At 39.5% G+C, this 15,596-nt stretch overlaps 1 protein-coding gene across 1 annotated transcript in view; it reads left to right on the top strand.

Moving 5' to 3' along the window:
* The window catches only part of NCKAP5 (NCK associated protein 5), a 526,585-nt gene that overhangs the window by 407,339 nt on the left and 103,650 nt on the right, over positions 1-15,596 (top strand). The window contains exons 12-14 of the mRNA XM_054970102.1: positions 1,881-5,599; positions 7,369-7,546; positions 15,496-15,574. Of these exons, the coding sequence (XP_054826077.1) occupies positions 1,881-5,599; positions 7,369-7,546; positions 15,496-15,574 (3,976 nt within the window). The remainder of the gene's footprint in view (positions 1-1,880; positions 5,600-7,368; positions 7,547-15,495; positions 15,575-15,596) is intronic.

The raw sequence follows: 15,596 nt of genomic DNA, 5'->3' as shown, positions 1-15,596 counted from the left end.
GCCGCGCAGCAAGCCGGCCACCCCAACACCTGGTGAGCCGCGGAGCTGTCGGCAGCGAGAGTATGCGCTGGGGCAGCTGGTTTGCCACGCGGGTGGCTGAGCACAGGGCTGGGAGGTCCTGCGCGCGGCTAGCCAGCCAGCTGCCCCAGTACACGCCCACGCCGCCGCCAGTTCCATGGCTCACTGGGCGCTGGAGCGGCCGGCTTGCCGCGTAGGCGGGCATGGCTCCCGCCCTGCGTGATGACATCACAAAAGTGACTTCATCACGCAGCGCCGGGAGCGCGTGCACACTGTGCGTGCGGAGCACCCGGGCAAGGTTTGCCCTGGGCACCCACGCGCCTGGATCCGGCACTGCATAAGGTTAAAGCCAAAGATCACCTTCTTCAAGCAGAGAGCTTGCTCAGGAGTGCATGGGCATTTCTGCAATTTATACTGGTTCAAGATGCTGCCTCTCCCCACGTACAGCATCCAGAGCTGTTCCTGAAGGTCCCCACATCTCAGAATCAGCTTTTTGAGTGGCATGGGAGAGATGTAGAAGACTGATGTGTTAAAGATCATTCCTGAAAATGGAACTCCATGAGTGAACAGAGCTCTAAGTTTTTGGATCCAAACCATAAGCTCCAGTGTTGATGGCTCCTGCTCTATACAGATAACAGCTTAGATTTGCATCAAAGCATCTCATATTAGAACACACTAGACAACTTTATTCATGAAACCTGTCATTCATGCCAACATATCTGAGACCTCATTGATGATATGGAGGGCAAGATGTGATATGTTTTTCTGCCAGTTATATTTATTATAAGCAGTTTACCTCTGGTAAAAAAAGAGTATGCCAGATGACTTTATTTACAAATTCATTACCTTCTTCAGGCCTGCATGCATAATAAAATTCAGAACATAGTAAAGTTCAGAACAAAGAGAAAATAATTCGTTGTTTAACTGATTGTTCTATACTGCGCTACCACATTTCTGCCCCCAACTCCTTCTCCACAAGTAAGGACAGCTATGCTCCTCAGGGGAAGTATTGTCACAGTATCTCTGGTGGCAGCTGTTGTGTTAGCTGGACAAGTTACTGCATTAATACAAGGCAAGAGAGTTATATTCTTATGAGAGTGCTGTTGAATTTTATATATGGAAGTAAAATCCTATATTTATTTTAGGATATACCTAAAGAAAAAATATGAGCCTAACCATAGGCCATCTCAGATTTCAATATAAGTGGCCCTTTTTATGGACTTTTACAACCAAAGGTGTAATGAAAGAAGCACACCTCATTCCCTCCAGCTCAGAAATGCCCTCAGCATCATTTTCTATTTCTTTTGCTCAAATTCATTGCTTTTCTATTATCTTTGCTTGATATTTCTGCTGTGTACACTTTTGTGATTTACCTATCATACTGGATTTATGCAATTAGCAAAGGTAAACAGTTCTTCCAAAGTGTTTCTTTTTTTACATTAGGCACTCAGTAGCAAATCATGCAAACAAGAGTTAAGGTTTTCTAATCAAGCAGTCAGGTTGAAATATTATCCTTGCACACTATAAAACATAAAAGGACAGATTTCTTTGATTAATTTGGATAGCAGTGTGAGGATTAGGCTTTTGGGGCTCTAAAATATCAAACTCTTTAGGGTGGGGCATAATTCTTCATAGGCATGAAGAAAAACAACAAAGAAAAAATGTTATAAATGAAGGAGATATAAAGGTGATACAGGCTGTTTGACAAACATGGAAGAGAAGGATAAAAATAGCCTTTCTTTAACATTGTGGTGGAAATGTATATTTTTGTCTCTAGGCTATCTACTAAAAAGTTATTTTTTCTTATATATGTTTATTAATTACGTGATGATCAAAATTTCTCTCTCCTTTCTTAAAATTAGTCATCAGTAAATTGGGATAAAAGAGTAAGCATTGGTTCCTCGCTCCCCAGCAACCTTTCTAGTCCTGCTGAAGATCTACCTCCCACCCGAATCAAAGAAAACCACATTTTGGAAGGGCTGAAGATGCTACAAAAGCGAAAAATACTTCTTGAGCCACCTTCCATCATATCCAAATGGGGATACAAAGACTGCATGGATTCTAATGAAGGAATCTATTCCCCTGGAATTAAGTGCAGCAGTCATAAAGAAAAGGTGAATCACATGTCAGAAGAAATGGACGCTATTTGCATGGAGCACCAGAAAACCTTCACATATGATTCAGATTCGCATGAGGATGCTGATGACGAGTCTTCCTCGTTAGCACTGCTGTATGACGTTCCAAGTAAAGACTGTTGGCACTACTGTAATAAATTAACTCACAGTATTTCTGACAGCCTGTTTGGTTGGGAGCCTGAGAGAAGACATTTACCAGAAAGAGGCTCGTGTTTTGGTTCAAAGGAAAGACCTGAAAAACTGACTAGTTTTGGCCATGAATTTCAGTCAGAGGCAAAATCATGCACAAATGTTGAGCTGCCTGTGTTAGACACAGACAACAGTCCTGTTAATGTGGGCTGGAAGGACCTTAATTTACACCTCTCTGACACCGATGACAATGAAGTCCTGGATGAATTACATATAGAAAGTAGTGATGAAAAAAGTCCATCAGATTTGTCATTAATTCCCTTTGTTGTCAAGCATGCAGAGAGCACTGATGTGCTGGTAAAATCTTCTGAAAAGGAAGAAAAACAGGTACACTCTTCTACAGACATTAGGCTGAAGGCATGCAATTTCATTAAGCAACAAAAAGTTATAAAGAAGACTTCCTCAGAAGAATGCATTACTGTAATTTTTGATGCTGAAGACGGAAAACCTATTGAATTCAGTTCACATCAAACTGGAGTTGTCACTGTAACTAGAAATGAACTGTCAATAAACCACCCATACACTGGGCCCAACAGAGAATACACTGAATGTTTACCTCAGGGAATAGCAAATTTGCAAAAAAGAACTGATGCTCAGAACTGCAACATTTTGCAAACGTCTGACAATGAAACTGAGAGACAGATTCACCAGTATAAGCTAGAAAATGAACATGTAGTTATTCCCACCACCTGCAACAATGAATCTCTTGTACATTTTGATAGACTCGTGTTTCAGAATAGTCCACAGCAAAAGCTAATGATTCCAGTTAGCAGTATTTCTTCCAAGGCCAACTCTCCTCCTTGTATACAGTCAGGTATTAATCAAAAGCAAAAGTTGACTAAAATACCCAGCAGAAGTAAGTTTTCACCTCATAAAACGAAAGTAACAGTGAGTGAGGATTTTTCTGCAAACTCTTCACATTGCCCTATAACCCTGGAAAAATCTCCATTGTCCCCTGTAAAATGTTTGACGTTTAAAAAGACACAAAGCCCAACTCAAAATTCTGATTCACAAATAGATTTGGATATCCCAAACCTCTTAAACCACCCTCCCGAAAATTCTAAAATCCTGAGCAGAAAAGATTGGCCCAAGAGTCAACTTCCAGAATCTTCTTCATTGCCTCAGCATTTTACAGATGCCAATGATTGTGGAGAACCTCCAACTAGAGATATTAGTTGTGATTTCCCTTCTGCAGAAACCATATCTACATCACCACCACTCCCTCCAGGGAAGTCAGCTTCCCTACTGATAAGATTAGACTATGAACATTCACCACCTGCACCTAGAAAAACAGGGCCAAATTCTCCTATTGGAGCAGCAAAAAATGCAGTAAAATTGTCACCACTGAAAGGAAAGTCAAAGTGTGCTTCTCTTAGTATCACTACATGTGAAATGCAAAACAACAAACCCCCTGCAACAGCCAAAACTGAATTAAACCACTTTACACAAAGCAAAAGCCTCTCTGAGCCCTCCTCTGGAATATGCCAGGGCACTCCAAAAGTTTTGTCAAAGAAAAATTCTCCAAAAACTTCAAACCAGTCTGTACCCTGCAGTAATCAAGAACTGTATCATTCCAAAGATGTCCTCTCAGCATGCCCGTCACAAGATATAAATCCACTGAAAAATGGGTCATTGTCTGAGGATGTTGGAACACCTCTGAAACATAAGATCGCAAGCAGTTTCCCCATATCGTCAGATTGTCACACAGTAATGATTGGTGAGCCTTTTCTGCCTCAGATTAGTCACTCCCCATTATCGTTTTTGCCTCAGGGCGGTGAAGCTGGAACCATGCCAGACAAAGGACTGAAGCCCCATCTGCCTGCTGGACTTAAATTACTCATAAAATCACCTCATCTTCTCAGAAAAAGCTGTACCATACCAGGGAAGCAGGAAAAAGATAGTATGAATGCTGCCTCCAAAAGCTACGTAAATCCTGGTAAATGCAGGGGAGGTAGATCTGTATCACAAACCACCTTAGATACAGCAGATATTGAATTAAGGAGCCCTTGTACAAAGGGTGAAACAAAAGAATGTTCTGCTAAGGAGCTCGGTATGGATATAGTTTCTTCTGTTTCACCTGAGACCATCAATTTAATGGACAGAGGGGATGGCTTAAAGAACAAATTAGTTAAAAAATCTGTTACTTCTAGTAATAAAACATACCTGAAACCCGCTCTAGGAATGAATGGAGCAAAGGCCCGTAGTCAAAGTTTCAGTATTCATACAGGAGAAAAATCACCTATGCCTTCAGCGGAAGGGCTTGGAAAGGTACGAACACAAATTATTACCAATACATTTGAACGAGGAAATTCTTTAACCAGGCAGACTTCTGCTGGGTCACCAATGGCATCTGATACAGTTTCAAGCACAACAAAAGTCCCACAGGTCACCTACTCCAGACAGGGATCTTACGGAAGCATGAGCAGTTGCAGTAGTCAGGTGGACAGCCCAAGCAACATGCCATTCCAGACATCTCCAAAAGGGGATTTATTTTACAGCATTTCAACAAACGAGGGCAACAAATCACCATCTCAGAGAAATGTCCAAAGTAGATGTGCTGATGATGAAAAGGGCAGTGAGATTTCTAAACATCACCCAGTAAGCAAAAAATGTGTCACACAAGCAGAAATGGCATTGGAGTCATCAACCAGTATTTCATCAGAACAAATATTGCCACTTCAGAAAAATCTAGACAGTATACCATGTCCTTGTAAACATGAAGAAAACAAGATGCTTTTGCAGGAAGCCAGCCTGAATGTACCTGAGGCCTCAGAGAATGTTTTGACATCTGTTGCACAACCTACAATAGAAGAAAAAGTCATGCTATGCATCCAAGCAAATATGCAAAAGGGGCAAGGGCAAAGCAGATCTCCTACCCCTGAGACAAAGCAAAAGAGTGGAGGACCTTCTATTGCTAACTGGTTTGGGTTTCGTAAAAGTAAACTCCCAGCCCTGAGTGGTAGGAAAGCAGACGTTTCCAAAGTAAAGATAGAGAAGAAAGAAGCAAAAAGTTTAGGGTTTGGGAGTAAGCAAACAAAATCAGAAAAAAGGAAAGACAAAAAGAAAACTGAATTGCACTGTGAAGCAGAAAATGAGCTAAATAAGAAAAGCTTGAATTCCAGTATTTTAGATAGTATTCCAAAAGGCAAGAAAATGGTCAAACCCACACAAAACAGTCTCAGCCAAACTAGCTGTGAACAAAAGAATGGCTCTGCTATCTCAGGAAAAGACAATTTTATGAAAGAGCTTTTACACAGGTAAGGCCTTCTGGATGTATAGATTCAGACTATTACAGATACTCAGATTTCATTCTCTTTAGTCTCCTGTTTTAGTTGCTTTTATATTTAAACCATATGACTTTGCCAAGCAAGTCCCTTGCATCTTTGCAATAGGACTGCTTTTTTTCCTCCAGAGAGTATCTCTTTGTATGCCTTTTGCCATAGCACATCTCAAGCTAATGTTTAAACTCCCTCTGTCATTAAAAATCCATTTGCAACAAGTAAGCAATAGGAAGCCAGTTGTTGCAGGAAAAAGGGACTCTCTTTTCTTCACCTCCACAGACATCTCCATCAACGGAGTTCACTTGTGCTACTTTGGATTATGTCCCCCAGAGTAGAAAGAAAGTTTTAGCAGCATTGAACTCCATTGAAAGGGGGGGGGGGTAACAATGTCCTTCAGGATCTCTGCCCTCCCAACAAGCAACACTTTCGTCTTGTCTGGGTTTAATTTCGTTTGTTTTTCAGACATTTCACCACAACTGTCAGGCAGCGATCCAAGATTTCTACTGAATCTTGTGGGGGCCTGGATAGTGAGATACAGAGTTGGGTGTCATTTGCATACTGATGACATCCAACATAGCTGCGAATGAGTTCTCTTAAAGGCTTTACGTAGAGGTTGAATAACATGGGAGATAAAACTGCGCCCTGTGGGACCCTGCAAGAAGTTCCCATTCTGGAGATAATTGATCTCCAACGGCAACCCTTTGAGTCCGTTCCATGAGAAATGGTTTAAACCAGTCCGAGGCACATCCTTTGATGCCCACTTCTGTCTCTAGATGCCTCAACAGGATGGCATGGTCTACTGTGTCAAAGGCTGAATAGATCCAGGAGGAGCAATGGCCTTTGTCTATGTTCAGATGGAGGAAATGTTCTTGATATTGACTGTACTCATCTCACACTGTGTAATTCGCCTTCAGTCTCAGTGAGAAAGGCAGACTATAAATGACATAAATAAAATAAATGAACTTGGGAAACAATAGCTATGACATGGTTTATTTGAGCAGGAGTAAACAATCAGAGCAGTCATACTATGTAGGCTTTGCTAGGCTGTACAATTTCAGACAGCAGAAAGGAGATCACATGTTTCAGTGCTCACCCATATCTTTAAAAAATAGTGTGTCAAAGGCCTTTTTTCTAAGCATAACAATTTTGTATTAATATGATGTAGTTTTCTTTTTAAATATGGGAATACATTGAAAAATGTGCCATCCACAGTTGAAAATTATACCGCCCCATAAAGGGCTATAACACATTACTATTCTGATTGTCTGTTCCTGCTCATGACATTAAAGATTATTAAATCTTACAAAAGTAAATATATATTTTAAACCATAGTAGATTTTTAAAAAAGTAATAAGTAAATAGCATGCAATAAAGAATATGCGGTGTCTGGTTTTTATGTATCCCAATACCACTGATTCTTGTTAGTAAATATATACTGGATAACTAGCCTAAATTAATTACATTTATGGCTACCCTAACCTTAGGCTACAGCTTGACAGTGTTTTCCCAGTTTGCTCCATAATCACTGAAAATTTAAAATAAATTATATATGAAAGACTAAATTGATACAGTACCTGAAATTGCAAGTGACAGATTTGATCAAGGCTAGTTAGAAACATTTATCACGCAAAGGTCTACAGGGAGAAAGATACTGAGAGGTTCTGCTTAACATTATGGAATGGGGAAAGTAGAGTGATTGAAGGAGGGCAATGTAATTTATCAGAGGAATCACTTTCTACCTGCAGAGTTGATAAGAAAGCAGCCCAGCAGACAGAAAGCGGATCAAATAATGTTTCCTACAGGAAGATGTCGAAGGGCAGTTCCCAGGGCTCTTCTCTCCCCAGCAACTCTATCAGCACTCAAGGAAACCGGAAGAAAAACAGCAAAACAAAGGCTGATATGGAAATACCAAATGAGACATTGGTGAGTTCTACACAACAATGAAGCATTATGTTGTTTGGTGCTTAGTTTATTCCATTACAGTATCATGACAAGGTATATGCCTTTATATACTGAAAATATACTTGTTACAGTTGTGGAATGATACATTAATGTCACAGCTGCCGGTCTAGCTTGGCTGTTCAATTATGTTAATATAAATCATGCTCAAAATTAAAACAACAACAACAATAATATCATCATTATCCCTGTCATCATATCACATAAAAACATTGCTGCTCTTTAATCAATTGTATTGCCTACCTATCCCTAGACTAATACGTGTCCTTATGTTAAACCTCATGCCTGTGCTCTGGAATCCAAACCCTGCTTCATATTCCTTCTCCACTTGAGGGAAACTCTTCCATGACTGAAAGGAGAAAACCAGTTCAGAAACTGTAGAATGATCTTCTCTTAAAATTGAGATGTTATTCCTTGATACCTTTAGGAAAAAAAATAAGAGAGATGTTGTATTCTTTATTAGCCTTTCTGTTAGGCACCCCTGTGGTCTTGATCCACAGGTGCCATTACTTCTGCTCCCCACAGAGAGATCAGCCACTTTTGCTGATTCCCTGCTTCTTCTGCAGTCTTTCACACTGCATTCAGAGTAGAGGTGGGCAAGAACAGCAATATGAACACAAAAAAGCCACAAACAGCCCAATCAGCTGTTTGCAAGCAAGCTGTTCGTGAGGCCCCATTCCCGGCACATGTATTCATTCCAAGCCTCTTTGTGGCGTTTGTCAGCCCTTCATAAAGCCAGACAGTCTGGCGCCTTTCAATCAATTCCCCTGGCAACATAGGCATGGACTGTCTGAACTCGGTCTGATCTCCTTCCAGCTTTCCTTCTGGCTTGTAACCCCTCAAAGTAGCTTCCAGCAGACAGTCCAGTTTTTGCCACTGAGAAATGACAGGAAAGGAAAGTACCCATGGATTGTGGCTTTCCTGGGGTCCAATCTCTCTGAAACTTGGAGGGCTTCAGAGGAAAGTGAGGACTATGTCCCCTGCAACTTTGGTGGGTATTGGACATTGAGAAGGTCAGTTTGTAACCCCTCAAAGTAGCTTCCAGCAGACAGTCCAGTTTTTGCCACTGTGAAGAGAAAGTGACATTAAAGGGAGAGACTCATGGATCGTGCCTTTCCTGGCTCAAGTTCAGCTAAGTCCCAAGGGGGGCATTCTAGCTCCCACGAACCTCCAACTACGAACATGTTCATGAACATGTCATGTCCGCCAATGTTTGTGAATCCCTGTTCGTGGATGGCAACGAACAACGAACATTGTGTTCAGTTTTTTCCCTGTTCTTGCCTGCCTCTAATCCGGAGGTGTTCCCCTAATCCTCAAGATTGCTCTCAAGTAATCCACGGAGCTGCAGAAGTCAGAAAAAAGCAGGTACATTTTGTTCTGAAAATAATACATTGCTTGCTGTTCTTTGGATCCAGTCTTTATATATGATGAACTGGTTGTTGTTGTGGCTGTGTGTAGTTGTTTTTAAAGTTTTTATTTAGTGGTTGTCATAGGCAGTGCTTCAGTTTTGGCCATTGAGCTACGTCTCTTGTGGCATCAGAGAGGGGAGGAGTTATGATTCACAGGAGTCCTCCTCCCCTATCTGGCTCTTCTTGTACTTAGTATAGAGCAGAGCCCTGGCAAATCTTCCTTAGCCTCTTCCCTTTTAAAGGCAGCACTGCTATTGACACATGCTTACTGGGTCTCATAAGGAGATTTCCTTGTGAGAGGTAGAAAGCCAACATGCTTTCCTAAAAAACACAATTCTAAGCATTAAGCAATAAAATGAGTAACTAAAAACAATCTGAAAACAAGAACAAGGAAGTGACTGCAGCAACAAATAAATGATTGATATGTTTACCCAAGAAATAGTTACTCGTGTTCTTTGTGATGAACTCTTGACTAGGATCACCTTTAATAACTGTCTTTAAAATTTAGTTGTCAGGAATTCGTACATAAAATAAGCTATCCAATAAAGCTAAAATGTCAAACTTCCAATATATGCATTTCAAGATTATCAGAAAACCATCTAAAGTTCCACCAATTAATCTCTTAAGAGGCCATAATTGAACAACTATTCAGTCCATATTTCTGTTCTTGTAGCTCTGAAAAAGGTGAGTAAATTTCATCTACACCTGCTACTATTTCTTATGAGAAAGTTTTAAATATGAAGCATTTAATATTTCTCAGGGTCATATTCTAAAGCTTTTCAAAAGGTTTCATAATGGGAATTGAAAAACCTATTATCTTAGTATTGATATCTGGGTGCTTAAGGTTAAAGTATTACAGGCTTGCTTTCAATTCAGGCAAAGGGGCGAGGGTTTTTTGTTTTCATGTAAATAATGTCTTTACTAAAGGATATGCAAGGTCGTTTGTTTAAAAATGACTTAAAGTCATATTCTGAGTGTATGTGCATTAGAAAACTTTTCATTTTCTTTGTCTTTTTAAGTCCCCTTTTGGGGGCCTGTAGCTTCTATGGTATCATCTTTTCTTTGAAAATGTAGATGTCCCCTGCATTATAAAACCACAAATTATAAGCATATCTAAGTCTGCCCTTGTAATGTCACTGAAAGGAATGAGAGAGAATGAAAGTCTGGAAATGTGCAATATGCAGGAAATTCAATCCAGCTGATCTAGAACTTTGATAGCAAAGCGAAGCCCCTTATCACAGCCACTCAATTTAACTATGCCCCATTTAATATGGTGCTGACAGCTTAGGGTATATCTTCACTGTACAGAAGTATAAAAAAACACATGCTGCTTCTACAATTTCTTTTTTAACTTTTTTATTATTGTCTAATGGTGCAGTCATTTGCAGAATTTTTTGTCTCATTTTGTGAAGTCTTTGCAAATGCAACAATAATAGCCATTTAGAGCTTTAAGTATATCTTCAAGGAACACACTTCATTTTATCAGCGAAGTACAAAGATGGTTGTGAATATACATAAATAATGAAGAAATGCTAATTTTCTCTTTAACTTCTAAGGGCAAATTAGTCATGCTGAAAAGCATTACCTTTCGTTCTCAAAACTGTACTTTCTTAAGCTGAAAAGCAATGTGTTATTGGGACATTGTTTTGGAAGATGGGATTACATTATATGCTTCATCTTTGTGGGTTTTTGAAATGTGGATTTTCTTGAATTTTATTCTAGAAATGAAATAACTAACATTAACACATTGAGACCATTTGTAATGAAAGATGAATGCCTGGAATTTGTTCTTAAATCTTTTTTTTTAATGACTGGAAAATTGTGGAGAATTTCAGCTCTTTCCAAATTCATGCAATTTAATCTCTGTCAATGCATAGCCCCTGCATCTTATTTCCTGGGCTTGCATGGCAGTCCTAAGCAAAGCTATATCCTTCTAAACCTACTGACTTCAAATGGAATCTTGCAGGTGTAACTCTGTTTAGGATTGCATGGTTCATGTCTTTTTTGTTGTTCCCCTTGTTGTCTTCTTACTTTGAATCAGATTGCAGAGAATTCAGTAAAAAGAGATCGCTGTGATTGAAAACACTAGCATGTGGTAGTATTTCCCATTGTGCATTCTTTTTCTTTAAAAAAGAAAAATAAATGCCTTTTGAGAAAAACAGCATAAACCTTTTCAAAAGCCCAGTGCTGGGGTGATTTCTTTTTTTCTCCCTCTGTAACAATGTGAAGTACATTTCGAGATGAGGGTCAAATCCAGTAACTAACACTTGTACTTCAAAACCTGGTATGGAATGTACCTATTTCATTTCATCTCAATGGCAAAATCAAATGTGCTTTTTAACTTTAATGCACCTCAGAGTGGATTTTCAAAAGTGTCTCTTTTATATGCTGTAGAATTAAATCTTTTCTTTCTCAGTGCGCTAATTAAAGGCTTAGGGGCCTATTATGCCATCACTTAGACAACACTTATCTCTTGGTACTGAGCAGTCTGTACAAGAGAGAGTGCCATTACCTGGCACTTGTACATACATTTTTTAAAACCCACATTCCATTAGCTACAATGAACACATCTACCTTGAAAAGGGTATACAGACACCACAAAGGATTTGCTTAGGATGCTAGGCATATTTGCTGACATATACAGCTAGGGTATGCTTCAAAAGTATACTAATCTGAATTTGTTTCCGAACATTAATGTCAGTGTCAGCCAGGATCAATTAAACTAGACCAGCTTGTCCTGGGCAGGAAGCTGAAATGGACAAGCCAAGGGCAAGTAGTAGGGGTGCACATTTGGATGCAGAAATTTCCAAGCCAAAACAGTGCCCCTAAATTCCCTGTTTCATTTTGGAGCAGAAATACCCCAAAACAAAGCAAGGCACTCCTGAAATTTTGGGGTTCCTGAAATTTAGCTCCTAAATTTTTGGGATTCTTTGAGGTTATTTTAGCACTGTTTAATGTGCAGTAGCCCTGGCATCCAAGACCTGTTGAAAACAGTAGACGTAGCTTCTGGACTTGGGTGTGAGGTCTACCGCCCATTGGAATCAAGAGGGGCAGACCTGGTCTCTGGTCACCAGGTATATCCCCCACTGAAAACAGTGGAGGCCAGGTCTACCAATACTCGATATTCCTAAACCCATAAAATTTACCCAAACACATTTTGGAAATTACTAATACTTCTAGAATATCAGGAAATGATAATCATGCTAGGATGGTTTGCATGTCTTAAAGAAGCCTGTAAGGACTGTACACTCACATTGGCAGGACTGTTAAGGGTAATCCCTCTCAGAATCAGAGAGCTTTGAGTGGCAAGCTACTCCAAGGCTTCAGATTGGGTAGCCTGAGCTGGAAAGAGGAGGATCTTTTTTCATTCCTAGCGGAGAGAGATCCAGTGTGAAGGAGCTGAGAGATGAGTCCTCATGGAGAGCAGTTTCAACACCAGCAGGAGAACTGGGAAGGTTGGCAAGGAGGTTTAGGAAGTAAGTGCAGACTTCCAAACAGGCCAAAGAAAGAGGTAGATCTTATAAGGAGAGGAGATTTTCCCTACCCAGTCAAACAGGGTGGTAGCTCTGGAAAATGAAGAGATCCCTAGTCGGGTGTGGTTGAAAACTGCCTGTGGAGACCTTCAGGTTCAGTTAACAACTGAAGGAATGGACTGATATGTGAAGAGAAGGGGATTGGGGTACTAGAAAGTCGGTACCAGCCTTCTAACCCTAGAAGACAAAGAGTATACTGAAAGAAAATACACTAAACTGCTTGGGGAAAAACAAGGGGACCAAAGCCTCAAAACATACTTCTTAAATAACAGTGAAGAGCATAAGAATGGAAGTTTGTGCATGTTCTGAATTTTACCTCAGAAATTTTCAATCTCTGACTTCAACTGACCTTTTCCCTCTAATGTAAATAAACTACTTATTATTTCAGTAATTTTAAAAATGCCTCTGTTGCCATTTTTGTGGTTTAAGGATGAGGGAAATCATACATGCCCTTTCCGAAATAATGAAATTAAAATGAAATTTTTTGAAGTGCACACACCTTTAACAAGCAACTTGGTTGTAGGCAGGCAGTAGGCTTTCTCAGTCACCTGCCCCTGCTGGGCTGACCCAAGCTGCATTTCCCAGAGTGACCAGTTGTGGAACATTACTATACAATGGCACTTCAAGCTCAGATGGATTGGCATGCCTAAAGCTGCAGTAGGACAAGAATTAAGTAGAGGACTCTGACTTCCAGTTTCCTGGGTTTGACACCCTTGGTATCTTCCAATATTGAACTTCTTCATCTTATTTAAAAAGTAGTGATACATTAGGAATTCATGATTGCTTCATTTATTTATTTCCAAATTATATATAAAGCTCCAAGCACTTGCAATTTACCATGGGTTTCTGTTCCTTCCAATCATATATCTTTTCCACTATCTATGATACCAGTGTGTATGTATGCATTGGAAGAACACAGCAAAAAAGAAATCTTGATGTAGCTGTGTGCATAGTTGGATCAAGATTCTTTTAGTGTGATGTTTATAAATGTGCGTATCAGTGAAACAATGCACACAAAGAACCTTGATAAATTCATATATCCATTATGTAAATGTTTTTTTTGCAATATTTTTATCTGTGTAGGTAACATTAGTGAGAGAGATGAACAAAATTGAAAAGTTATGGCCAAGTGCACATGTTTAAATTCTGGAATTAAGTTTATAAGTAAATAACACTATTGAATTGCAAGTTATTGGAGGAACAGTATGTAGGGCAGAGTGAAATTCTGGAATAGTAAAGGAAATCTACTAATTCCGAGTACAATAACCTCATTTTAAGTCTACAGTTAGATACTTTATCAACAGCAAAATGGGAAGGACCCACACAATTGATTCATCCCACAACATGGTTGTGGAATTCACATGAATAATACAGCAAGATGATATAGCTTGACAGAAATTGGCGTCCTTGTGGTTGTCCATGCATATATGTAAGAGGTTCCTATCCACTGGAATGAGGGCATATTGGCTTCATTTGAAACTCTTCCAGGTCAGCCTGAACATTGCCATTCTCAGATTGTTATGCAATGGGAAAGTCAAAGTCAAAAGAGTTTATTGTCTATAGCCATCGGCCGTCACAATTCACCAAACATTGACTAATAAACAATTAAATCCCTTATCACAGTTTATATAGGTTACTAAAATTAATTAAAACAATACAGTATGCCAGACTATCCCAGGAGTCACAAAACAGCCTCATTCAGTACCACCTTAGATCTTATCTTTGTGGCTGCGAGTACAAACTGAGAGACTCTATAGGACACGTGATTATCAATGTCAGATAAGAAAAACACAATCTTCTCGATTTCAGAGTATGTGTTTGTCACTGATAGGATTCTAGCCAAAAGTTTAGCACTGGGTACACTATATAATAGACAATAAAGTAGGTAGTGGGAAAGGTTCTCCACTGTAGGTAATCCACAAATGCAGGTATGATGTACCATAGGGGTGTGAGAATAACGCCCTGCCAAAAGAGCTGTCTGCATCATCTGGAAGTGCAGAGCAGCGAAAGATACTCTGAGGTTGCAATGGTAAATTTATGTTGGACTGTATTATTTCTTCCCAGACATACCTTTGTTTTTCAGGCAACTTTAGCATACTAGTTGACAAAGCAGCATTCTAGGCATTCATCTATGGCAGCAAAACAGAAGATTGAAACAGCCTGTATCCAAATTCAGTTTTATGAGAATGAGAACTTGGTTACAAATTAGACATTATATATAAATAATGTGCTATTTTCCACCACTAAGTAGCCTCAATCAGCTGTGAGCCTTGGACAAGGAATGCTTGGCACTTTCTCTTCCCATGATATCTGCTCTAAATCAACTATCCCAGCTGATTTCCCCCCTGAACAGGAGGATACAGGCAAAAAAGCAGTTTGGATGGACATTATGAATGGAAAAATGGCTGGAAGAGAAAGGGTTAAGGAACCCCTTCCCCTGATGCTATTACTTCACTTAGACTTATAGTCTTTGGTCTAGGTTAACATAAAACACAGATGAAAGTAACACATAGTTGGTATGTAATGTATACTTTGACCCTTTGGTCTTTCATGAATTTTTAAATTCTTGTGATGGGCTTTTCATCTTTGTAATGAAATGCCTTTTAAGAGAGGTGGAGAAGATGCCATCATTAATGACTGCAACACAGAAAGAAGAGATACAGTGTCACACATTAAGTTCGCCTCCTATGAAATGAATGAGACATTCCAGGAAAGAGATAAGCATTGGGTCATGAGACTGATGCATGCTTCTTTATTCTTATTAAAGTAAATCACAGTATAAGATGTTCCCTCTTGACAAATCATACCTTTCCCAAGCTTATTTTTCTTGACATTTGCATATTATCGCTTTTATTAAAACATTTAGAAACTACATGTAGGAAAGAGGTAGTACAAAATCTCATGATTTCTGGTCATAATATTGGAAACAGATATTTAGGGAAATTTTTAATTACTTTATTATATGATACAGGCAACAGTGGTAACTGAAAGCTTCCAGGAGGATGACGAAGACACCATCCCTGAATCAACATGTCAAAGCCACATAATAGGTAAAAAATAATGTTAAACTTG

The sequence above is a fragment of the Eublepharis macularius genome, chromosome 2 (genome assembly GCF_028583425.1).
Source record: "Eublepharis macularius isolate TG4126 chromosome 2, MPM_Emac_v1.0, whole genome shotgun sequence".
Classification (NCBI taxonomy): Eukaryota; Metazoa; Chordata; class Lepidosauria; order Squamata; family Eublepharidae; genus Eublepharis; species Eublepharis macularius.
This window is presented reverse-complemented; position numbering and strand designations above follow the sequence as displayed.